Source organism: Stenella coeruleoalba (genome assembly GCF_951394435.1).
Source record: "Stenella coeruleoalba genome assembly, chromosome: 1".
NCBI lineage: Eukaryota > Metazoa > Chordata > Mammalia > Artiodactyla > Delphinidae > Stenella > Stenella coeruleoalba.
In genome coordinates this window covers 17,725,212-17,751,504 of record NC_137169.1, presented here as the reverse complement: position 1 = coordinate 17,751,504, position 26,293 = coordinate 17,725,212, and the positions used below count along the sequence as shown (strand labels likewise).

The window sequence follows — 26,293 nt, the reverse complement described above, 5'->3', positions numbered from 1 at the left end:
CCGTGTCCCCTGCATCAGCAGGCGGACTCTCAACCACTGCGCCACCAGGGAAGCCCTCTGATTGTTTTTATAGGCTTGGAAGATACTTCTATTTATAAGAATATCCTATAGTAGAACCAGATTAGAAAGCCCTGTTCTAGTAAACCAAAGCCATAAAATAAGCTTCCTTTGTCAAAAACAAACATACAAGCTCAACATACTAGCTGCCAGTCCAGGACCAGAGAGAAGAGAGAGGCAAACTCTTTCAGGGATTCTTGTGACTGTTATTAAAACAATAACAAGGTAACAAAACAAAAACCACTTACTACATGAATTTTTTTCTATAGCAGCAAAATGGCTGAGTATGGTGATATGTCCTTAAGACAAAATTACAAATGATATTAATAACTCTGAGTTAACTGCTGGCCTTGTATAGGATGGAATAATTAATTTCTATGTACTAACAACAGAACCATCAAATCAATCACCCTCTCTTCCACTGAGGCTATCCACAGAGAATGGAGGAACACATCTCATTTCGTTCAACAGTTCACTGAAGAAAAATCAATGGCTGAGTGAACATCATCACTCTAGGTGGGCCTCCTTAGAATACCTATTAAAAGAAAGCTCTCTGAGAAGGAGACTCAGCTGATGCAGTCACACTGGCAGTCAGAACTGCACACTCACCCCTGCTCCCACCTTCCCTGAACTATCAGCTAGGCAGAACAGAACAAGTGCGGGCATTAAAGCTGCAACACCAGACAACGGACCTTGGCTCTACAACTTATTGACTATAATGACCTCAGGGAAACATGCACGTGCTTTAGATTCTTCCCCTGCAAAATGGGAGAATGAAGCAACTGACTGAGCGATTCCTTAGATTTCTAAAGGCACGACACATATCTGTGATTATAAGCATAAATTAACCAGGCTATAAGCTCTCAGTACTTGTCATATAAGCCAAAAGCCAGTCTACTGGTCACCGGTTGTCCATTCCTACTCTGAGCTAGACCACTGGGAACAGCATGATTAAGAAATATTAATGTCTTCTTATGTTTGATTGACTAACTTAAGGCAAGCAGAACTCAAAGATGCAAAGAATTTTTTCCCAAATTTGAGAATGCTTAAAGAATCCTCCTTACCATTTGGCTGCTTCACCAAATACAAACAAACAAACCTAGAAAAATACTATAAAGATCAGAGTTGAATGACAACAAAATGCTGAAAACCACACACCAGCTTAACAACTGTGTACCAAAATGCTACTCAAAGGGCTGGTCCTGGTGAGATACGGAGCTTATGCCAGAACATAAACTAAACGCACCACCACTTCTTTCGTTGACAAAGTCTTGCTACCAAAAAAAAAAAAGTCATCCTCTGAACAAACATCATGGTTAAATGGTGTGGTTTATTTACATTCTGGCACAAGATATATCTCATCCCATACTAGTAACCAACAGTTCATGGATTGGCAGCTGGCTATAGGCCACACTTCAGCAAATATTGGTATGTTATTTAGAAACAAGTGTTTTAAAAAATGTTTTACAGCTTATCTAATACCAAGAAAGCAGACAATTTCTTTGGATATCTCTACTAGGAAAAAACCCCTCACTTTTTACTGTTAGAAAGACTAAATGAACAGGCTCTACATTCAGGAAAGTCTAAAGAAAAAGATAGTGTCTCAAAGATCAGTGATAATCTTTGGTTTGGATTCCATTACTTCTTGAGAACTAATGTAGTATCTACTTCAGAGACCCTGCTTCCTCAATTCAATTCTCTAAATTACTGTCTATCTACCTAAAACACCTATCTGGTCATGTCACTTCCCCTGCTCTCAACAAGACTGGAAAAATGGGAGTCCATTATAGTACTCTTTCTACTTTTGTATATGTTTGAAAATTTCTATAATAAAAAGGTGGGAAAAGATAATTATTTGTGTACAAGTACCACCAGACTATGGGGTCTTACATGGCAGGGACACTGTCTTATCTCTTTATTTTTTACAGGTCTTTGCAGGGTAAATAGAAGTTTATAGAATTGTTGAATTAACCTCTACTTCATCCTTTTCCTTTCTACTTTGTTTATTTTGCCAGAAGGCTGCCCGCCCTTTCCCCTCACCCCCAAAAAAGCCCTGGGAGTAAATATGGATCCAGAATGGTGGGGATGGGAACCAAAACATTTCCCAGAAGTCTGTACTTCTCTGATATAAACTGCATATCCTAAAGGTAGACAGGAAAAGGTGAGGATGTCCCATGGGACCTATCACACAAAATTCTAGAGTTGGAATCTAACCACTTTTAATAACAGTAGGCTAAACTGCCATATACATAGCAAGCTTTCCCTTCCTTCAAATATAAAGATGATAGTGTGTTTATAGCCTGAGAATTGTAGACTCCCTCACTCCTAACAGGGGAGTTGGCAAAAATTCTGCTGAATACAAACTTTTGAGTTTCACAGACCCCTAAAAATTAGGACTGACTTACATAACTTATAATACAGCTGTTAAAACACTCTCACTCTCCCATACTGAATATCACTTCCATGCTACTATCATACCAACCATAGGAAGCTCCTATGCCTCTGATCAACAAACACTTTAACCTACCTAAGCATCAGGTTAGTACCACCATTTCGCTATTAGCCCATCAAAAACTAAAAAACTTAACAGCCTAGCTAGCCTAATCTTCATTAAGTATTTAAAGATAAATGCCTAAACAGGCATGTATAACCCCTTCCTATACAGCTCAGAGTTAAGAAACAATCACAATAATGTCACATCATTTCTACTCTCAGTTCATATTTATATGTGTGTATATTCACTCACATATTTCCCCAAAATTGTTTTCCACTGAACCAAAGAAATTGTGAAAAGTAGTTTGTTGTCAACTTACAGCTTGTCCATTAGCTTCATAAAGTGGGCATTTTTGCTTGATCTTGGCCAGTTCCATATTTACTTGCTTGCTAACCACAGCCATGGGATTCCCTCCTAGAAAAAACTCCAACAATTAAATTCAACATACCTATGAAAAGAGAACAAAAAACCTCAATGCAAAAATATTTTTACTCAAAATTTAAAATATCAAAGCTTAGGGTACATGAATTACATATCAACAAAATGCCCAAAGTAAAATAAATATTTAAGTTAAGCATAAAGAAGAAAGCAAAACATTACCTATTACCAAAAATTGGTTAACATTACAGACCCTTCTAGATTTTATGTGCATAAAATTACAGACATATACATACAAAAGGATCATAACACATGCACTGTTCTGTGATCTTTTTCCAACTTTGCAACAAATGTGGACATAATTTCATGTTAATATGCAGCTACATAATTTTTAGTGGCTGCATAGTTCTCATTGTATAATAATTTAATCTTCTAATCTGTGGTTTCTAACATCTGCTACGTCACTGTCCAGTTGTCTATTTTCTTAGGATAATTTCCTAGAACTGGATCCGCTAGGTTAAAATCTATGTACATTTTAAATTATGCTCATATTGATGTATCTTTTCAGGAAGACTATTTGTCAATTTACCTCTCACTAATACTGAGAACAGTATCCTAACCAATATATTTTAAAATTGTATCTATGGCTTTAAAATATAAGATTAAACAGGGACTTCCCTGGTGGCGCAGTGGTTAAGAATCTGCCGGCCAATGCAGGCAACAAGGGTTTGACCCCTGGTCCGGGAAGATCCCACATGCCAAGAAGAAACTAAGCCCATGTGCCACACTATTGAGCCTGCGCTCTAGAGCCCGTGTGCCTCAACTACCGAAGCTGGTGCACCTAGAGCCCGTGCTCCACAGCAAGAGATGCCACTGCAATGAGAAGCACGCGCACCGCAGCAAAGAGTAGACCCTGCTCACAGCAACTAGAGAAAGCCCGTGCGCAGCAACAAAGACCCAACGCAGCCAAAAAAACAAAAAAAAACATACATACATACATACATACATATATATATATATATGTAAGATTAAACAATTTTATGAGTCTCAGACCTTGTATTACAGTACAAAACTAAGAACTACTTACCAAGACCTGTTACTACCATGGCTCCAAGATCAGCTACGTAGTTTCCTTTGCGAAATGTAGCAACTCGTCCACCCACACGATCCTGTTTTTCAGAAATTAAATGGCTAAAGTCATAAATTCTAGTTTAACCATAATAACCTGGCAAGGTACCATCTCAGGGCTCTTTGATAACTTAAAAAGAAAGGTGTAGTTAGAGTTTACATGGAGTACAATGTGAGCACAAAGAGCAAATGAACTTTAACTATTTGAGAGAGTGGTAGGTAATGAATGACATATAAAAGGAACAGAATTAAGTGATGTGAGGTAGGAAACAATTTGACACCCAAAAGACATACTTAGTTACTGGTACTATTAGCCACCTACCCTAATGTCTCTAACACCAGTTGTACAGGCTGAGCAAGGGCCACTCACATAGAAAATATTTGTTCACAAATTTCAACACTAAAGGCCATTTTCCTACCTTCATGTTCTGACTCTTGCCCCACAGTGTCAAAGTCAGCTGTGAATGATTTGATATCTATCTGACAAATGCCTCTCCAGTGCAGCCCCATGCCCAAGGGCAGAGTGTCTACTGAGCATGAACTGTTGACAATACCTCTCATTTCTACACAGGCCCATTTGATGACTGTAGATTTTCAAGTATGGGGAAATCTTACTGAGCTGCAGTGATACTTCAGTCATGGATTACATGAGAGTACTCTGTAAACTCCAAACAAACAAATGAAAAAAAGCAAAACAAAAACCTGCACACATGGGTAGGAATCATAATGATCCCATTATTCCTTGCTATATTCTTTGTACACAGGAGACAGAGGGCACACAAATGTTTTCTGAATTAATGAATAAAATATTAAAGTAAGACTGTATCAGGAATTATTTAATTTTGATCTCTCCATACTCTATTTGTAAAGAACATTTTAAAAAATTAGGAATTTGTAAAAAGCAATTTCAAAACATTTTGAAAGCTTTTATAAAATTTTAGATTGTTTAGGTTATGTGAGAAGTGTTTTGTTGTTGTATGGTTTTTGTTTCTTTAAATGGTAGGAGTCAAGGGAGGTCTTTAAGCCACTGAAAAATAATTAAATCTCAAAAATTACTCATGAAAATGATTTGAATAATAACATCCTAATGGGATGTTCTTTTTTTCCATTCTGTGCCATCATCCCCATCCTCTTTCAGTTTCCATTTCTCTCTCTAGGACTAATGATAAGGAGCCAATATCTTGGCTTCACCAGGCTGTAAAAGATGGCTGCTGTCTGAGAAGCAACTCCTTTCCGTTTACAATCAAACAGAATACAATTCACTCTGTCCCACCACTAAATATAACTGCATCCTGTAAAGGGTATGCCCGAGAAAGCCCCCAAATTGAAAGTTAGCTGCAAGAAACAATGACCTGAAAATATACATCAAAGGGCTATATGGATTATTTATAAACTCTAAATACTCACTGAGCACTTTGCAAAGTTTTACTGTCAAAAATGCTTTATCCAATGTAGTTAACACTGTCAAAATACTTTGAGTATTATTTAAATCAGTTTGGTTTAGTTCAATTTGTAAGATTCCTTAATTTGCAACAGATAATTTCTTTACCATATTTCCATTAAGCTGGGCTTCTAAACCCAAAATAAAATTCTTACCCTGGCTTCCAGAAGTGTGACATCCATTCCAAAACTTTGTAACTGACGAGCTGCTGCCAAGCCCGAGACCCCAGAGCCTATAATGATTACCTTTCCTGTCTTTTTAGCTAAAATTAAAAAATGAACAAAAATTAAAATACTTTGTTGTAGGTTTAAGAGTTTTTATTTGTTATTTTTTTTATCAAGAAAATTTCTAGGTTCTTAACATGTTATGACGTCTCACAAAGTAACAATTCAGAGTTATTTTCAAATTATGAAAACTATATGAATACAAATTAGCAAATATCTGAAACTTATAAACTTTAATTCAATGTTGAAAATTCATAAATGAAATCCTTTATCTTAAGATTTACTTTTTCATTACCTCTGCCATGTGCTTCAGCGTCTGTGACCCTCGGTTAATTTATTATGAATAATCTCCCACATTTACCTCACAATTATACTTAGGACAATTTGAGCAGTCAACCAATCGATTCTTAAAGCTATTTTCTTTAAGCTCTACTTCTGCAGTCTTTAGTTTCCTTTTATGAAAAATTATTAAAGCATAAATATAAAATAAATAAATAGATAGATAGATGTATTAATTCTCAAAATATCGCTATCTTCTGATTCCTGGCAGACATTATCCAGACACCATTAAAGGGGTAAAAAGCATTTAAAAAATAAAAATGCAACCTTTAGCATTGCATTAAAGAACTGGTTAATGAGAGAAAACAAACTTCCTACTTTATAACTGATTTTTTTCATTTTTAATAAATTTTACTTTGTTTTTTCTTAAATTGGAAATTCAGTATCTTTTATCAAGTATTTATCAAACCAGAAATTATAGGAAATTCACATTTACAAAGAGATTCTACTTTAAATTTGACTTATAAGAAGATAAACTTGGGAATATTTTGGTTCTAAATATGGATTTAGAAATCAAAATAAAATGCTAAAAAGCCTGCTGGAACCTAATTTAAAACCATAAAATTCATTGGCCAGGTCCTTACTTGGGAGGGGCTTTATCCTCTTATAGATGCCGAAGTTGATAAGACCATGACGCTCTAAATAACTGTGAACTCGGTGGACAAGCACGGTATCACCTACAGAAAAATGAATTTAAAAACATGTTTATCTTTTTAGCACTTTAAATGGAAAACTCTTAACTCTTCTTCTATTTCTCCATCATGAAGTCATTCTATTCATCTTTTCTATAAGCTTCAAGTCATGTGATTCCTTTAGAAAAGTGATTCTTAGAACTATTAATCTGTGTGGTAGTCCAAAATGCATATCACATAATTTCGAATTTTTAAAAATGACATCCCATTACAGATGAAATGAAGGACAAAACGAACCCTTTTAAAAGTAGTATTATGCTCATTTCCTTTGGCAAAAACGTTACAAGACTGCTGGTGGCAACTGGGAAATGAGAAAGCCAGATAGACAGGCTGAATGCCAGCAAAGTACTATGTGGATTAAAGCTGGAACATAGGTCTGGAGAAATTATTAGCAATCTCTGAACTCACTCACCCGTCAACACAATTAAAAAATCAGAAAAACAATTACAAACACACAAAATAGTTTTGCTGCAAGGCTCATTTTTGCATAGCACAAGAAGATGAAAATTCATTATCAAATTCATTATCAAGGAACCATGAGCTTCTGGAAGGAAGTATCCATTTTCAAATCCAGTTCAAAACCAGTCCTACTGAAAACACTACTTACTGTTGTAAGGCGCTTCTAATTGTTGGAGAGTAGCCTCAAAGGTCAGCTGAATCTTTGGATTATCTAACCACAACTGCAACTGTATTTAAATGATAGAAATTGTATTATAATCAAATAGACATATACCATTTGATCACTTTAAAATATCTTTTTAACTTTAAGGCCTCAAATATAGGTTTTCCTTTCAGTGAAACAGTAAGGGTTATATTCCTGACAAAGAAACTAATGAAACACAAAACTATGTCAAATGAGTGAATTATTAAAGAAGCTAGGAGATAATTTAGCCTGCCTAGTAAGTTGCCAAGATCATACAGCTGGGGAGCAACAAGAATTTAAACCTGAGTTAGATAACTCCAGAGATCCTGAGTAGATACAAAATCAAATGATCAATCAGATATGTGGGGAGGTGTGTGTGCAAAGGATAACTCCTCAGTTTGGGGCTTGCACAACTAAATGAGTTGGTATGCCATTCACTGAATGAGGGACACTGAAATAAGAGATAATGAGTTAAGTTTCAAGTCAACAAGAGGAGGTGAAAGACTGGCATCTAGATACATAGCTGGGGTTCAGAGGAGAGTTAAGGTTTAGAGCCACTTGCTTATGGGTGATAACTGAAGCCAAGTGTGTAGAACAGGGCTCCTAGTGGGAAAGAACAGGGGAGAGGGGAGAGGACCTTAAGGAACTCTAACCAGTTCACATAGTGGCCTGTTGTTAGGGATAAGGCTATAAAGCATTCAGAGAAGACAACCAGGGAGGAAGGAGAAAAACTAGAATAATGTGTTAAGCTAAGGGAGCTGTGTATTTAAGAAAGGAGGAGTCAATTATTTTGAATACTGCTGAAAAAGCAGTAAGATGAGGAATAAAAAATATTATGGTACAATCAATTTATTTACAATCAATTTATTCTTTTCAAACTGAATATATATCTGCAAAATGTAAGACCAGCTGAATACCATCATATTTACATCTTAGCTAAAAGTTAATAAAGACTGCTCCATAAACAAGTTTCAAAGAAAGAACTAAAGTGTAAATAAATTCAGGGCTTCCCTAGTGGCGCAGTGGTTGAGAGTCCTCCTGCCGATGCAGGGGACATGGGTTTGTGCTCCGGTCCGGGAAGATCCCACATGCTGCAGAGCGGCTAGGCCCGTGAGCCATGGCCACTGAGCCTGCGCGTCTGGAACCTGCGCTCCGCAACTGAGAGGCCACAACAGTGAGAGGGCCGCGTACAGCAAAAGAAAAAAAAAAAAGTGCAAATAAATTCAATTACAGAGATATGACCAAATCCATATGGACCCTCTGCTTTTCTCTGTGGCCACTGTCAAAGGAAAATGGAATTCCTCAAGCACACAGTGGGCCCAAGTCCATCACCCCTCAACACAAGCCTTCTTCCTCCTTCCATCTTATAATATAAAGGTCAGGTCATAGGTTCTAGTTGAATAATCCTAAAGTTGTGGTTTTAAAATCTGGAAGCAAAAGATGCAGTTTAACACGAGAGAACTGACACAATTCTTACAGGAAAGAATGACTTAAGTTCCGTTCTTTAGCCAGAGACCACAACTCTAACCTGGGCTAGTCCTTCCCCAAATCTGGATTTCTGGTCACAGGTAATGAATCAAAGAAAACAGAGATCCCTATAAATCCACCACTCAAATTCAAGTAAAAACTCCCCTCAGGATGAAACAAAAAAATGACAATTTTGTCTGAAATCCACTTAGAACAAATGTTGACATGTTACACAAAGAAGCTGATTCAATTATAAGACAAATCAGCCTCAGAAATGCACATTAAGAATTTTCCATTCACTTTAAAAAAATCACCCTATTTTCCTTCACAAAAAAGAACCTTTATTCTGTACTACAAAAACCTACCAATCACTCTAGATGAATGGCATTTAACAATCCAAATTTAGCAGTAGTTTTGCAATGTAATGGTCAAAATAAAGACGTTAGTGGTGGCTAAAAAGACATCTCTGAACTATATCCAAAATAACTGAAATTACAACATGAATTTCTTCTACTTTGTATCACTCCAGAGTACAATGAATATGTTCTGAATAGTATATAAAGAATTTCTGATGAATAAAGGACATTAAAGAAAAATTCACAGAAGAAATACAAATGACTAATAAATGTGAAAGAGCAATCAGTCTGGGGCTTCCCTGGTGGCGCAGTGGTTGAGTCTGCCTGCCGATGCAGGCAACACGGGTTCATGCCCCGGTGCAGGAGGATCCCACATGCCGCAGAGCGGCTGGGCCCGTGAGCCACGGCCGCTGAGCCTGCGCGTCTGGAGCCTGTGCTCCGCAATGGGAGAGGCCACAGCAGTAAAAGGCCCGCGTACCGCAAAAAAAAAAAAAAAAAAAAAAAAAAAGCAATCAGTCTAAGTAATCAAAGAAATGGAAAATAAATGAAATGATTTTGGTCTACTACAGCAGCACAGATTATCATCGTTTTAATCACAAAAACAGGGCAGGGTAACGAGGGTGTCAACTGGGTCAGCCTCTCTGGGAAGCAATCTGACAACATGTATCAAATCTTTAAAAGCCTTCATACTTTTTGACCAGGTAGTTTTCCTTCTAGAACGCTATCCTAAGGAAATAACCAGAGATAAGAGTCAAGAATGTATAAAGCTGTTCAGAGCTTCATTATAATAAGCAAAAATGGACATTTAAATGCCCAACAGTTAAAGTATGACCCAACTGTCAGACAAAAAAATATTTTGCCGACATTAAAAATCAATCATTTAGCCAGAGGAGGAAGATCAACCAGATGAGAAGAACAGAATAAGGGTTTCTCTTACCCTGGGAAGGAAAGACAAAGTGATTATTTTTAATGTATTATTAAAAAAAAAAAGTGTGTAAAGATTCTTATTGTGTGTTTATGAGGTTATGAGGAAAGAAAAGGATCCCAAGAATGCATGGAAGTAGGATCTCAATTTTGTAAAAACAAAAATTAAATGTACCTTTAAAAAAATACCTGGAGGAAAAAACGCCTAATTTTTAACAGTGGTTATCTCGGAATAGTATTACAGATAACTTAAAAATTCTTTCCTCTCTATTTTTCCCCCCATATTCTATATAAAAGTAATATGTACCTTTTACAATTCAGGTGGAAAAAAGCTGATTGGAAACTTACTGTGCGGTTTCTAATGAACAGAAAAACCTTCTGGGTTTGCTGTGGTCCACTGATGATATCTGGAAAACAGGCTGCTTCTTGAGAAGTCATCCGGTCATGAGGAAGTCTACTCTGGAAAGCTGCACCCTCCACACCTAACAAAGAAAAGCAAAGGACTTCTGGGAAAAGTGAAAGTGAACACAAAACTAGGGATAATGATTATGCCTCAAACTCCTTTCTTGCCTGAAGAACCTCTGTAAAGCTTTGCCTTATTTGCAGACTGATCTCACTTCCTTTTTTAAAAAAACTTTCAATTTGCTCAAAAGCTGAAACATCCTTAGGATTTAGTCATTCTTTTCAGCTTAACATTCCAAAAATCAGTTTACTAATGAGTGAAACAATATACCATATAAAGCACAAGGCATTTAGAATATTTTCTTCATCCACAAAAAAACTTTAAAATATTGGAGGACACTCTAATTAAAATTAGCATTACTGATAATATACAATAAAATTTAAAACTAAAGAACCAGAATAAAGGAAAATACACTAACGAAAGCAAAAGAGGTTATGGAGTGAAAAACACAATCACATGCCTTCTTTTAGGACTACAGCAGGGAACATGAAGAGGACTCTAAGGTTTAATAACCAACACATGATCTCATAAATGGCACCATCCATCAGTTCTCATAATTCAGTGCTGGCAAGCAGTGAAAGAAACTAAGCAGACTACAATGAAGAGATAAAAGAAAGCAAGGAATTCGCCTTTTCTGGCAGAAACATTAGAAATGCTTTACTACATATTGCAAGTAAAATATTTTACTGCATATACTATATAGTAATATATATACATAGTATATATATAACTTACATAACAAGTATAATTCTTAAAATTGGGTATTAAATTGATATTTTTATAAGCTGATGGTTAAGTACATCTTTTTAAGGTGTCCTCAGAAACATTCACATATATTTTACTTTTATTTCTAAGATGATCTCTCCCTGGTGGTCTAGTGGTTCGGATTCGGCGCTCTCTATCTAAGATGATCTTACAAATACATACTTCCATCAGCTTCTGAACATATCAAGAAACAATTTAAAGAGTTTCAAAATTCAATACCACTGAAGTAATTATATAAGTAACAAGACAGGCACCAGATATCCATATTTAATCATTTTAAAGCACATAAAACAAGAAGTTGGAAGCACTGATAATGGAAGCAACTTTAAAGGAAAGGCATTAGTAAGATTAGGAGAATAAAAAGAACAAGGCAGAGACCTTCAATATGGTGGAGGAGTGAGACGTGGAGATCACCTTCCTCCCCACAAATACATCAGAAATACATCTACACGTGGAACAACTCCTATAGAACACCTACTGAACGCTGGCAGAAGACCTCAGACATCCCAAAAGGCAAGAAACTCCCCACGTACCTGGCCATGTGGCTGACAGGGTCTTGGTGCTCCAGCCGGATGTCAGGCCTGTGCCTCTGAGGTGGGAGAGCCGAGTTCAGGACATTGGTCCACCAGAGACCTCCCAGCTCCACATAATATCAAACGGCGAGAGCTCTCCCAGAGATCTCCATCTCAACACTAAGACCCAGCTCCACTGAACAACCAGCAATCTACAGTACTGGACACCTTATGCCAAACAACTAGCAAGACAGGAACACAACCTCACCCATTAGCAGAGAGGCTACCAAAAATCATAATAAGGTCACAAACACCCCAAAACACACCACCGGATGTGGTCCTGCCCACCAGAAAGACAAGATCCAGCCTCATCCACCAGAAGACAGGCACTACTCCCATCCACCAGGAAGCCTACACAACCCACTGAACCAACCTTAGCCACTAGGGGCAGACACCAAAAACAACAGGAACTATGAACCTGCAGCCTGCAAAAAGGAGACCCCAAACACAGTAAGTTAAGCAAAATGAGAAGACAGAGAAACACACAGCAGATGAAGGAGCAAGGTAAAAACGTACCAGACCAAACAAATGAAGAGGAAACAGGCAGTCTACCTGAAAAAGAATTCAGATAAAGATGATCCAAAATCTTGAAAATACAATGGACAAATACAAGGATCGTTTCACAAAGAGCTAGAAGAACTAAAGAGCAAACAAACAATGATGAACAACACAATAAATGCAATAAAAACTTCTCTACAAGGAATCAATAGCAGAATAACTGAGGTAGAAGAACAGATAAGTGACCTGGAAGATAAAACAGTGGAAATAACTACTGCAGAGCAGAATAAAGAAAAAAGAATGAGAAGAATTGAGGACAGCCTTAGAGACCTCTGGGACAACATTAAACGCACCAACATTCGAATTATAGGGGTCCCAGAAGAAGAAGAGAAAAAGAAAGGGAGAAAATATCTGAAGAGATTATAGTTGAAAACTTCCCTAATACGGAAAAGGAAATAGTCAATCAAGTCCAGGAAGCACAGAGAGTGCCATAAAGGATAAATCCAAGGAGAAACACGCCAAGACACATATTAATCAAACTGTCAAAAATTAAATACAAAGAAAAAATATTAAAAGCAGCAAGGGAGGGCTTCCCTGGTGGCACAGTGGTTGAGAGTCCGCCTGCCAATGCAGGGGACACGGGTTCGTGCCCCGGTCCGGGAAGATCCCACATGCCGTGGAGCGGCTAGGCCTGTGAGCCATGGCTGCTAAGCCTGCGTGTCCGGAGCCTGTGCTCCGCAACGGGAGAGGCCCACGTACTGCAAAAAAAAAAAAAAAAGCAGCAAGGGAAAAACAACAAGTAACATACAAGGGAATCCCCATAAGGTTAACAGCTGATCTTTCAGCAGAAACTCTGCAAGCCAGATGGGAGTGGCAAGACATATTTAAAGTGATGAAAGGGAAAAACCTACAATCAAGATTACTCTACCCAGCAAGGATCTCATTCAGATTTGATGGAGAAATTAAAACCTTTACAGACAAGCAAAAGCTAAGAGAATTCAGCACCACCAAACCAGCTTTACAACAAATGGTAAAGGAACTTCTCTAGGCAGGAAACACAAGAGAAGGAAAAGACCTACAATAACAAACCAAAAACAATTAAGAAAATGGTCACAGGAACACACATATCGATAATTACCTTAAATGTAAATGGAATAAACACTCCCACCAAAAGACACAGACTGGCTGAACGGATACAAAAACAAGACCCGTATATATGCTGTCTACAAGAGACCCACTTCACACCTAGGGACACATACACTGAAAGTGAGGGGACGGAAAAAGATATTCCATGCAAATGGAAATCGCAAGAAAGCTGGAGTAGCAATTCTCACATCAGACAAGATAGACTTTAAAACAAAGACCATTACAAGAGACAAAGAAGAACACACATAATGATAAAGGGATCACTCCAAGAAGAAGATATAACAATTTAACTATTTATGCATGCAACAGAGGATCACCTCAATACATAAGGCAAATGCTAACAGCCATAAAAGAGGAAATCGACAGTAACAGAATCATAGTAGGAAGCTTTACCACCCCATTTTCACCAATGGACAGATCATCCAAAATGAAATAAGGAAACACAAGCTTTAAATGATACATTAAACAAGATGGACTTAATTGATATTTATAGGACATTCCATCCAAAAACAACAGAATACACTTTCTGCTCAAGTGCTCATGGAACATTCTCCAGGAAAGATCATATACTGGGTCACAAATCAAGCCTTAGTAAATTTAAGAAAATTGAAATCATATCAAGTATCTTTTCTGACCACAGTGCTATGAGACTAGATATCAACTACAGGGAAAAAATCTGTAAAAAATACAAACACACGGAGGCTAAACAATACACTACTTAATAACCAAGAGATCACTGAAGAAATCAAAGGTGAAATCAAAAAATACCTAGAAACAAATGACAATAAAAACGTGATGACCCAAAACCTATGGGATGCAGCAAAAGCAGTTCTAAGAGGGAAGTTTATAGCAATACAATCCTACCTCAAGAAACAAGAAACATCTCAAATAAACCACCTAAACTTACACCTAAAGCAATTAGAGAAAGAAGAACAAAAAAACCCCAAAGTTAGCAGAAGGAAAGAAATCATAAAGATCAGATCAGAAATAAATGAAAAAGAAATGAAGGAAACAATAGCAAAGATCAATAAAACTAAAAGCTGGTTCTTTGAGAAGATAAACAAAATCGATAAACCATTAGCCAGACTCAAGAAAAAAAGGCAGAAGACTCAAATCAACAGAATAAGAAATGAAAAAGAAGTAACAACTGACACTGCAGAAATACAAAGGATCATGAGAGATTACTACAATCAACTATATGCCAATAAAATGGACACCCTGGAAGAAATGGACAAATTGTTAGAAAAGCACAACCTTCCGAGACTGAACCAGGAAGAAATAGAAAATATAAACAGACCAATCACAAGCAGTGAAATTGAAACCGTGATTAAAAATCTTCCAACAGGGCTTCCCTGGTGGCGCAGTGGTTGGGAGTCCGCCTGCCGATGCAGGGGACGCGGGTTCTTGCCCTGGTCCGGGAGGATCCCACATGCCGCGGAGAGGCTGGGCCCGTGAGCCATGGCCGCTGGGCCTGCGTGTCCGGACCCTGTGCTCCACAATGGGAGAGGCCACAAGAGTGAGAGGCCTGCGTACCGCAAAAAAAAAAAAAAAAATCTTCCAACAAACAAAAGCCCAGGACCAGATGGCTAAACAGGCGAATTCTATCAAACATTTAGAGAAGAGCTAACATCTATCCTTCTCAAACGCTTCCAAAATACAGCAGAGGGAGGAACACTCCCAAACTCATTCTACAAGGCCACCATCACCCTGATACCAAAACCAGACAAAGATGTCACAAAGAAAGAAAACTACAGGCCAATATCACTGATGAACATAGATGCAAAAATCCTCAACAAAATACTGGCAAACAGAATCCAACAGCACATTAAAAGAATCACACACCATGATCAAGTGGGGTTTATCGCAGGAATGCAGGGATTCCTCAGTATACGCAAATTGATCAATGTGATAAACCATATTAACAAATTGAAGGAGAAAAACCATATGATCATCTCCATAGATGCAGAAAAAGCTTTCAACCAAATTCAACACCCATTTATGATAAAAACCCTCCAGAAAGTAAGCATAGAGGGAACTTACCTCAACATAATAAAGGCCATATATGACAAACCCACAGCCAACATCATTCCCAATGGTGAAAAACTGAAACCATTTCCTCTAAGATCAGGAATAAGACAAGGTTGCCCACTCTCACCACTATTATTCAACATAGTTTCGGAATTTTTAGCCACAGCAATCAAAGAAAAAGAAATAAAAGGAATCCAAATCAGAAAAGAAGTAAAGCTGTCACTGTTTGCAGATGACATGATACCACACATAGAGAATCCTAAAGATGCTACCAGAAAACTACTAGAGCTAATCAATGAATTTGGTAAAGTAGAAGGATACAAAATTAATGCACAGAAATCTCTTGCATTCCTATACACTAATGATGAAAAATCTGAAAGAGAAATTAAGGAAACACTCCCATTTACCACTGCAACTAAAAGAATAAAATACCTAGGAATAAACCTACCTAAGTAGACAAAAGACCCGTATGCAGAAAACTATAAGACACTGAAATTAAAGACAATACAAACAGATGGAGAGATACATCATGTTCTTGGATTGGAAGAATCAACAATGTGAAAATGACTATCTTACCCAAAGCAATCTACAGATTCAAGGCAATCCCTATCAAACTACCAATGGCAGTTTTCACAGAACTAGAACAAAAAATTTCACAATTTGTATGGAAACACAAAAGACCCCGAATAGCCAAAGCAATCTTGAGAAAGAAAAACGGAGCTGGAGGAATCAGGCTCACTGACTTCAGACTATACTACAAAGCTACAGTAATCAGGACAGTATGGTACTGGCACAAAAACAGAAATATAGATCAATGGAACAGGATAGAAAGCCCAGAGATAAACCCACGCACATATGGTTACCTTATTTTTGATAAAGGAGGCAAGAATATACAATGGAGAAAAGACAGCCTCTTCAATAAGTGGTGCTGGGAAAACTGGACAGCTACATGTAAAAGAATGAAATTAGAACACCGCCTAACACCATACAAAAAAATTAACTCAAAATGGATTAAAGACCTAAATGTAAGGCCAGACACTATAAAACGCTTAGAGGAAAACCTAGGTAGAACACTCTATGACATAAATCACAGCAAGATCCTTTTTGACCCACCTCCTAGAGAAATGGAAATAAAAATAAACAAATGGGACCTAATGAAACTTAAAAGCTCTTGCACAGCAAAGGAAAATATAAACAAGATGAAAAGACAACCCTCAGAACGGGAGAAAATATTTGCAAATGAAGCAACTGACAAAGGATTAATCTCCAAAATTTACAAGCAGCTCATGCAGCTCAATATCAAAAAAACAAACAACCCAATCCAAAAACGGGCAGAATACCTAAATAGACATTTCTCCAAAGAAGATATACAGATTGCCAACAAACACATGAAAGGATGCTCAACATCACTAATCATTAGAGAAATGCAAATCAAAACTACAATGAGGTATCACCTCACACCAGTCAGAATGGCCATCATCAAAAAAATCTACAAACAATAAATGCTGGAGAGGGTGTGGAGAAAAGGGAACCCTCTTGCACTGTTGGTGGGAATGTAAATTGATATACCCACTATGGAGAACCGTATGGAGGTTCCTTAAAAAACTAAAAATAGAACTACCATACGACCCAGCAATCCCACTACTAGGCATATACCCTGAGAAAACCATAATTCAAAAAGAGTCATGTACCACAATGTTCACTGCAGCTCTATTTACAACAGCCAGGACATGGAAGCAACCTAGTTGTTCATCGACAGATGAATGGATAAAGAAGATGTGGCACATATATACAATGGAATATTAATCAGCCATAAAAGAAACGAAATCGAGTTATTTGTAGTGAGGTGGATGGACATAGAGATTGTTATACAGAGTGAAGTAAGTCAGAAAGAGAAAAATAAATACCGTATGCTAACACATATAATATGGAATCTAAAAAAGAAAAAAAAAAGGTTCTGAAGAACCCAAGGGCAGTACAGGAATAAAGACACAGACGTAGAGAATGGACTTGAGGACACAGGGAGGGGGAAGGCTAAGCTGGGACGAAGTGAGAGAGTGGCACGGACTTATATATACTATCAAATAGAAAACAGATAGCTAGTGGGAAGCAGCCACATAGCACAGGGAGATCAGCTCGGTGCTTTGTGACCACCTAGAGGGGTGGGATGGGGCAGTGGGGTAGGGAGGGTGGGAGGGAGATGCAAGAGGGAGGAGATATGGGGATATATGTATATGTAGAGCTGATTCACTTTGTTATAAAGCAGAAACTAACACACCATTGTAAAGCAATTATACTCCAATAAAGATGTTTAAAAAAAAAAGAAGAAGAAGAACAAAGCAGGTAAAGATGTAACTTAGAAAATTATAGCTAAGCTATTGAGGTGTTGTTTCCACAAAGACATCCAAACACTATCTAGGAAAAAATAATGGTTAACAAGAGGTTAAGCAAAAATGTCTAATGCTACTGTGGGCTGTACATTAAGAAATACTGTTGTTGGAGACAAGAAGAAAAATTCATCCATTCACAGTAGATTATGAGGGCACAAATACTGTATTCACAACAGTAGATCAAATCAATAATCCTCACATTTAATGAATCTCAACCTAAAATTAAAGACTGTCAGGAGAATTAATTACTCCTTAAGGAAAAAAATAATCAGTAACAGCCATACTGTGGAGGGTGAAGCATGAAATTAAGGCATGAAAAGAAGAAATGCTGACTATCAGATGTATAGGTTATTTCAGTAATTTGAAAGCTTCTAAAACTATACAGCTTTTTTTTTTTTAATTTATTTTTTGGCTGTGTTGGATCTTTGTTGCTGCACGCGGACTTGCTCCGCGGCATGTGGGATCTTCCCGGACCAGGGATCAAACCCATGTCCCCTGCGTTGGCAGGCAGATTCTTAACCACTGCGCCACCAGGGAAGCCCCAACTATACAGCTCTGATGTCCCCAGTCCTGTACCCCCAAATCAAAATAAAAAAACAAAGCCAAGTCCCAAAACATGTCACATTTATAAGAAGCATTATCTACCCAATAATCCTGAGTATTTGGACCAAATACCTCTTAATAGGTTACTTCTTGGTGTATTTCATGAGTGTATACTATTAATAAGACAACCAATGAACTCTGTAAACTCTACTTCTCCCTCCCCAAAACAGGGTAGTTTTCTTTCTTAGCTATATTATCTTCTATATATATGTTTAATAAGTGGTCAATGAACATCAATCCTACTGCAAAATACTATTGTCAATGACAGCCAGAAAAACCATGTGGGGAAAAAGCACTAAATTTTACATTATATTTGGTTCCTCATTCCAAGTGTTCTTATCAACAGAAATCACTCCAATATAGTTGGCTAATTTGGGAAATATGTAACAATTAAGAAATTTTATATGAGTCATGACAGTTTTAAATTATCTTTGAATCAAACATCAAAAGTTTAACAAAAGGAATTAAAGAAGCCAAAAGTCGTAACATTAATGTATATGTGGAATAACACTGTTCTCCATCTCTATCTTCTATATAACATCTAAAAACAACCCCAATTATTCTTAAAAATAAATTTTTAAAAAATGAAAAATGGTCCCTAAAAACTCAGTAATTATTGCCTTCCTTCTGGTTTTTAGGGATGAAAATTACTATTCCAAAAAAGGAAACCATTATCAAAATCAAGGTGAAAAGTGTGCAAGATGAAAAAATCTAACTTTTTTCCAAGGAAACAAAAAATGTTAATTTGGAAACTAAACTGCTCAGAAGGTAAATCAAAACATTCTTTCTATAAAATATTTCAAAATGAACTAACAAACCATTCTGGATAATCTAACTCAAGTATCTCCTTTAGAGGGAAGAACCTTACAGAATACAATTGTCTTCAGTATAACATCCTGATTAAAAGTAGCAGTAGTACATATAATTCAGAAGTATTTACACTTGGCTCTGGAATACAGTTTTATACTTTGGTGTTTGTGTGTACTTAACAGAGTCTGGTATTCTGGAAATTTAGAATATTTCAAAGATGCTACCTTAATTTTTTAAAAGCCCCAAGGCTGCCTACATACCAATCTTGCCCTCTGTTCAATTCCTCTTTCTCACCACTTAACACAGGAAATTTCCAGCATCACCTTTCAAAATGCAGTCATGCTAAAGCATAATTGCCTTTTCTAATGGTCTGATTGGCTAATGCTTTCCCTCAAAACACAGTAAAAGTAGTTAAATATTTAAGGGACTAATTTAGATCTTTCCGGATATATCAATTAGGCAGAAAAAAGGAGGGGAGGGAAGTGAGTATATAGGACTGCTATTCCATGAAATCATTTCCCCCCGATTCTGATATGATACAGGTAGCATCTTGAATGAAGTAAGAGAGATATAACAACAGAAAAGAAGGCCTCCATGAGTTTCTTGCCTTTTTTCCCCCTTTATTAACGTAGAGAAAATGAACTACAATTAGATTTCTAGCTAAAGAGGGAAAACAAGAGCCTGATAGGATGCACATATAAACTTCCTAAAATTAGTAAGTTTAGATGCACCATATCCAGTCTTATAATAGTTTAAAAATAAAAGAATAAAGAATAGGGGGAGAAGAGAGAAAAAGGAAAAAGAGGAAAATCCTATGATTTCTTATGCTTTAGATTTTTTTTTTTTTCAGCGTAAACGCACACTTTAAATGATTCTATAAGGGAAGGTGTAAGGAATAGTATACGCATAAGAAACGAGACCTCTGGGTTTTCACTCCTCCACAGTTGGGTATATTCCTGGTCGAGTCATTTAACTTTGTGTTTCAGGACCTGATAAAACAGGGGTGATACAAATACCACCTATTTGAAGGCAGAAAGCTAGGCAAGATGACCTCAAGTTCCCTTCTAACTTTCAAGATTTAGGATGTAAACACCAACTTGCTATGATTTTTTAAAAGTCAAGATGTGATCCTGGTCCCAAGATACTCATGACGGTCATTTGGTTTTGTTAAGAGAATAACATTGATCACTTATAAGCATACGTTTCTAACTCTGACTGATCATCTCACAAATACATGCTTCTGAACAAGGTGAAAATCTAAAGAAGAGACCTTGAAGGGTTCAGAATAGTCACTACCATTCCTGGAAACACTTAAAACTCATGTTCTACTAATATTAAGTCAGTAGCACCACAGTTCTATAAGAAAGTCTGCTTTTACTTTCAGCAATACAACATGTTGTTTACTTAAGCAAAAGAGTAAACTTATTTATTACTCATGTAAAAACAAAACAAAAAGAAACAAGAAAACTCAATTTATTTCTTCAAGATTAAAGCTCTAAAGGCTATCCCTGACCCTCGACAGTTCCTTGGAAGATCCAATTGTGCATCATTTGATGAAAAGCATTCTTGAAGATTTATCTATCAGATACAGACTCTGAAAGAGAATTTTAACTCCTCTAAGACAACCATGTACTGATTATCAACCTCCAATCCTTCAAATAGCATTTAAAGAAGTCTACTTCTAACATTCTGGATCCCCTAAGTACTAATTTCTGTATTAACATTGAACTATTTTTGATCTAAGAGAGTAAAATACAAAATATTCCCTGGACCTGCTGTACACAAACTATAATAAACAAATAATTTTAAAGTAGACTTAAGAGTTCAAAAGTGACAAACTCCATAAGTGATACCTATTCCAAGTCTATCAAAATGTATATATAAACTAGTTTTGAGCACTGGCACACACAATTGCATCCTTTAAGAGGTAAAGGATGAAATCCAGATATTCTACTTTGGATTCTTGGAACAAACTTTAACTGTTCCAGATAGGCCCCTATAAATCATTTAACCCTTTACTTTTTCCAAAAGTTAAAATCTCATAGTTTGGTCTGAAAAGAAACAGCACTTCAAGCAGAGTTTTTAACAAAGATTAATTTTCATGTGAGAAACAAAATGTTTAAACTGCAAAATGATTAACTATGTAATGTTAACTGAAAAAACTGTATCCAATACCACTTAACAACCATTTCTCTTGCCCACATAGTTCCTCTGACTAATCCTAGAAGGCCTTTCCATCCTGTTTTTCAGCCTATGGCTTCCCCTCTGTGTATAAAGTTATTTTTCTTTGTAAAGGTCCCATGATTTCTAAGTCTATGTTTTATATCATGTTTACTTTTACTATAAAGGCTGCTGGGGAGAAAAGTATCCGCCATCTCCTCAAAAACATGAAGAAGAGTGGAGGGCTGAGATCGGCCTGAGGACTTCAAAAGGTTTTGCTTGCCTTTGTTCTGTCTACACTTTCTCCTATTATACTACTCTGTCCTGTGGGTTAAAGTTCCCCTGCGCTTCTGGCTAAAATGTGGGTACTACAGCCAAAAACACTTGCAAGCATCAAACCCTGACTTGGCGGCTCTTGCTAAGTGGCAAGCATCTAATGCCACCCTCACCTGATGCTTGGCCGTCTCCATACCCTCCAGAACTGTCGTCTTGAAGTCCTCCTGCTTGCCCTGTGGAAGGAAAGAGGAGAACTCAGGGACCTTACTCCATAAATTGAGATAATATCTGGACATAAAGGCCTAATAGTTGGCGACTCACAAATTCACCACCAACTAGTAAACGCATATTCAGAGAGCTCCTTCTTCTGGAATCAAGGCCCAGGGAGTCACATTATAGTCTTCCAAATTCTGGTCAGGAAACTTCAACTTTACATGCTGATTCTTGTTGAAAGGTAGGAGAACAAAGTACGCAGTATTTCTAATTGCTAAATTCTTGCTGTCAGTCTTAATAGTCAAGGTTGGATGGGGGAAAAGGGATTCCAAATGTCTTTTACTACTTGTTGCTAGACTGAGAGTGGGTGTGACATGGGCTCTAGGATCTGGAGTTGCAACAATTCAGCATCTGCTCAATGTCTCTTAAACTTTACCTTTCTATCTAAAAAGAATATATATAAGACAACAAGCAAGACATAATTTTAATGAAATATTCTCCCCTTGACTTCAAAGAAGGGATGATAACTAAGATTCAGTTCCAAAAGAAGTTTCATTCACTATACATACTAGACAGTGCCAGATCCGAACATGCCAGTGCTTCCTCAGTAACACTTTAATTAAAACACCATAAAACACCTCACAGTCATATGCCAAGTACTGTAGATAGACATAACACAAGGGGGAAGGCTGGAGCAGGCAAGATGATGGGGGAGCTTCTACCTCAAGCTTCACAATAAGCCCTCTAAGAAATTTTCCTCATTGATTAATGTACAGAAATAACTTTAAGAAAAGTATCACAGCTTGAAAGTTAAACTTGAGAAAGTTCGGATAGATCATCTTCCAGACTCTTCCAAAAATCAATCACCAAGACAGATGCAATGATCCTCTTAAGCCTCTCGCCACCTGATATACTAGGGAAAACTACTACCAGTGTGATCTTTGGAAGATATGAAACACCATCCCACAAAGATCTAAAACTGGACACTCTTCATTAAACAGTTTATTCTAAAAGAATCTCAACTAGAAAGCAGATTGATTATTCTACCATTTGAGTTAAAAGGCAGCAGGAAAGTAAAACTAACATAGCCCCCTTACTATAAGAATGATCCCAGGTCTGTGAGACTTAAAATGACATTTTCATCTTTAAGTATATGAAGGTATTCATATATAAATGATTTCTGACAATATTATAATATGTTGCTAGATGGTATATGGTCTGCTTTGAAAGTAGAATAGAATCCCATCCTAAAATTATTTCACATTGCTCTTGTATAAACGGTACTTTAGGTTCTAGAAGGTTATGCTTCTCAGACAAGGTACAAGGTATATGATTTGCTGTTTACAGCCTTTGGAAAGGGCATATAATTATGAAGAGATAACTCCAATTATGAAATCCAATCTGTAAACTTATCTTAAAAATGCAGGCTGTACATTTAAAATTTTACTTTTAAAGTTTAAATTAAAAAATGTTCATTCTTAATGAACTTATGGATTTATTCATTTAAAAGTCTTTCAGAGTTAAAAAGTTTCAGAGTTAAAATTGTTGTCATTATTTTCTTTGGTTCCAAATAGCACCAAACTACACCAGAAGATTAAGCTATTATTTTAGAAGGGGGGAAAGGGGCTGAAAACAATGAAAGAGTTTCCAAGAAGAACATTTAGGCATTAGGAATAATATAGCTCTTCTTTCTCAAATTATGTTTCTGGCTTCTTTAAGAAAGAATGAAAACAACAGTCTCTTCTAATGATGGCATCTCACCACTTCTTAATAAGTAAAAACAAAACCAAAAAACACTTCCAAGCTTGCCATTAAGACTGAATTATTTTACCCTTTCTATTTCTATCATTTTCCTTCTCCTCCCACTACATGTCATACAATATGCTATTTACTGTACTGATTTTTTTTTCCTGTCAATGTTTTTTCTTAATAGAAATATGGATTTCTTACCCCTGACTTATGTGCTCAGAAGGTCAACAAGGCTGCTCTTTTACAACAAGGTAAGGCAGTCTTTTTTGCTGTCTGCTTTTGAAAAGAGGTACTAACAAAATTCTTATAAAGACACTGTCCTTCGATAAAAATACGTAGGAGAAACATGGAAAATATTCAATACTCTGGAAGATTTTTAAAAGGTATCTCTCATAGCAACAGAAAGTCAAAAAAGAAATGAAACTCTAAAATACTACTTAAGCAGAGAAACAGGAGAAAACCAAGCAGAAGATGATATAAACATGAAAGAAATGATGGAAAACAAAAAGTGCTTAAAATTAAGTAAATGAACAATATATTTGTCTCTTGAATTGATGAATATTTATAACCTGCTTGAAAGTAAAGTTGCTATTTTCTCTCTAATCACAATATACTCATGAGTATTTTGAGGGTGCCTACTTCTCCAAAGACAGCAGAAAACAGCACCATTTTTATTAGTGGTATTCTAGACCAATTCTTCCTCTTTTTTTTTTTTTTTGCTTTACCAGCTCTCAGATCCTTTGTTTTGCCAGCATGCTATAATGTTCAAAGCACAGAATCATGCAATACAATTGGCATAAGAAACAGTCTTATAATTACGTATTAATTTCCTTTATTCTTTAAGAGAATATTCATTTTATTAAGAACAGCACACATACAAATGTTTGCAGCTAACTTTCCATCCAGGTAGTGTCTCTGATTAGAACATATAAAATGCCATATTCATTTGCTCTTCGGGTCTTTCAGGCCTAGAACTCTGCTTCTGACAGTGGTACAAAGACATGGAACAGCAGGCAAATGTGGTTGTTATCTTCCATGAGCTCAAATTCAAAACAGAAGATGAAAATATACACAAGCAATTTTTTAATATCACCTTGATTTTGGCACTACTGAATGAGCAGACTTCCTTTTGTTTTCACACACCCCCGCCGACAACACACACACAAAATCCTCAAGTTTGAAGTAGAGACCCTAATACAGTTTATTTGTGCATATCTTCTCCAAGTTCAAAATAAAATCTTTTCAGTTTATCTTCCATAGCAGCCTTTCAGTTGTCCTCTAATAAATCTACAGATCTGTTAAGTTATTCTTGAAGAACAGTTAAGTATTTTAGTTATAGTCACACTACTGAATTGTTTTTTCATCTTGATTCAAACTCTCAAGAGACCACTCTTTCAACATCTTAAGAGGAAGTCTATTACATTCAAATACTTTTATCTGGCAGGCATGGAGGCGAGAATCATTGGTGTGTTGTTCCCAGGAATATATTGAACAACATATTCATCACATTTTGACTATTTAGTTTCTTGGAATCACATTAACTGATAACTTTGTAAACATTTTGAGGAATTACTAAATCTTCTAGGAAGCAATGATCTTTAAACAGAAAATCAATTCATCAAAATTTATTTAATCAAAAATTTACCAAATTTACAGAATAAAAATAACTGCCAAGGATTGACTTCAATTGAACCTAAGAAACTAGCAAAGGAAAAAAACATCTCAAAAGTTAAAACCATCTTTGAACACACAAGTTTGCACTATATTAACACACTAGTTGAGTTTCTTACTTAAAATAAGCTCACAAATTTAATGTTTACTGAATACCCATCCAAACTGCCAAGCACAAAATCAAAAGTAGAAAAGGCTGAGTCCCTATTTTCAAAGGGCTCATAATCTAATTGGGGAAAGATGAAAAATATCCAGAAAGAAACTTTTTTTTTTTTTTAAAGGAAACAAGAAACACACACTTGGGGGAATCAGGGAAGCTTTTCCGAACAAATCCAGAAATTTGCATAGACTGGGGTGGGGGGTGCGGGGTACGGTGATACCACAGCATGGTCCAGAACATTTACAAAAGCAAGGAGAAAACCACAGACATGGTATGTACGAAGAATCGCACACAGCACCCTGCTTAATGAAGGAGATGATCTCAAAGAGCAGTGGGAGACACAAAGGATAAGCAAAAGTGGGCCACTTTCAGGGCCAAAACTTAAACTTGATCTTAATAGTAATGCAGGAGAATAGTATTTTTACCAGGAAAGCAACAAAACAAGTGATACTTTAATCAGTTTGTACTAGATGGATTAGAGGAGAAAGGTGATCTAGATAAAGGAGATCCAGTCGAAAGACTACTGAAATAATTTAGATGTGAAGTGAAATCCAGCAGAATAAAAAGGTGACAGTAGGGCTTCCCTGGTGGCGCAGTGGTTGAGAGTCCGCCTGCCGATGCAGGGGACACAGGTTCGTGCCCCGGT

General features: G+C 36.7%; 1 protein-coding gene across 2 annotated transcripts in view; it reads right to left on the bottom strand.

Annotated features, from left to right (window-relative positions):
- The window catches only part of KDM1A (lysine demethylase 1A), a 64,850-nt gene that overhangs the window by 20,290 nt on the left and 18,267 nt on the right, over window positions 1-26,293 (bottom strand). Inside the window, exons 3-9 of one of the 2 annotated variants that reach the window (XM_079901200.1) lie at window positions 22,028-22,087; window positions 10,492-10,625; window positions 7,361-7,439; window positions 6,646-6,738; window positions 5,654-5,760; window positions 4,017-4,098; window positions 2,871-2,965 (exon numbers count right to left, since the gene is read on the bottom strand). In XM_079901200.1, coding sequence (XP_079757326.1) covers window positions 2,871-2,965; window positions 4,017-4,098; window positions 5,654-5,760; window positions 6,646-6,738; window positions 7,361-7,439; window positions 10,492-10,625; window positions 22,028-22,087 — 650 coding nt within the window. The remainder of the gene's footprint in view (window positions 1-2,870; window positions 2,966-4,016; window positions 4,099-5,653; window positions 5,761-6,645; window positions 6,739-7,360; window positions 7,440-10,491; window positions 10,626-22,027; window positions 22,088-26,293) is intronic. The other variant, XM_079901201.1, reaches the window with a different exon arrangement.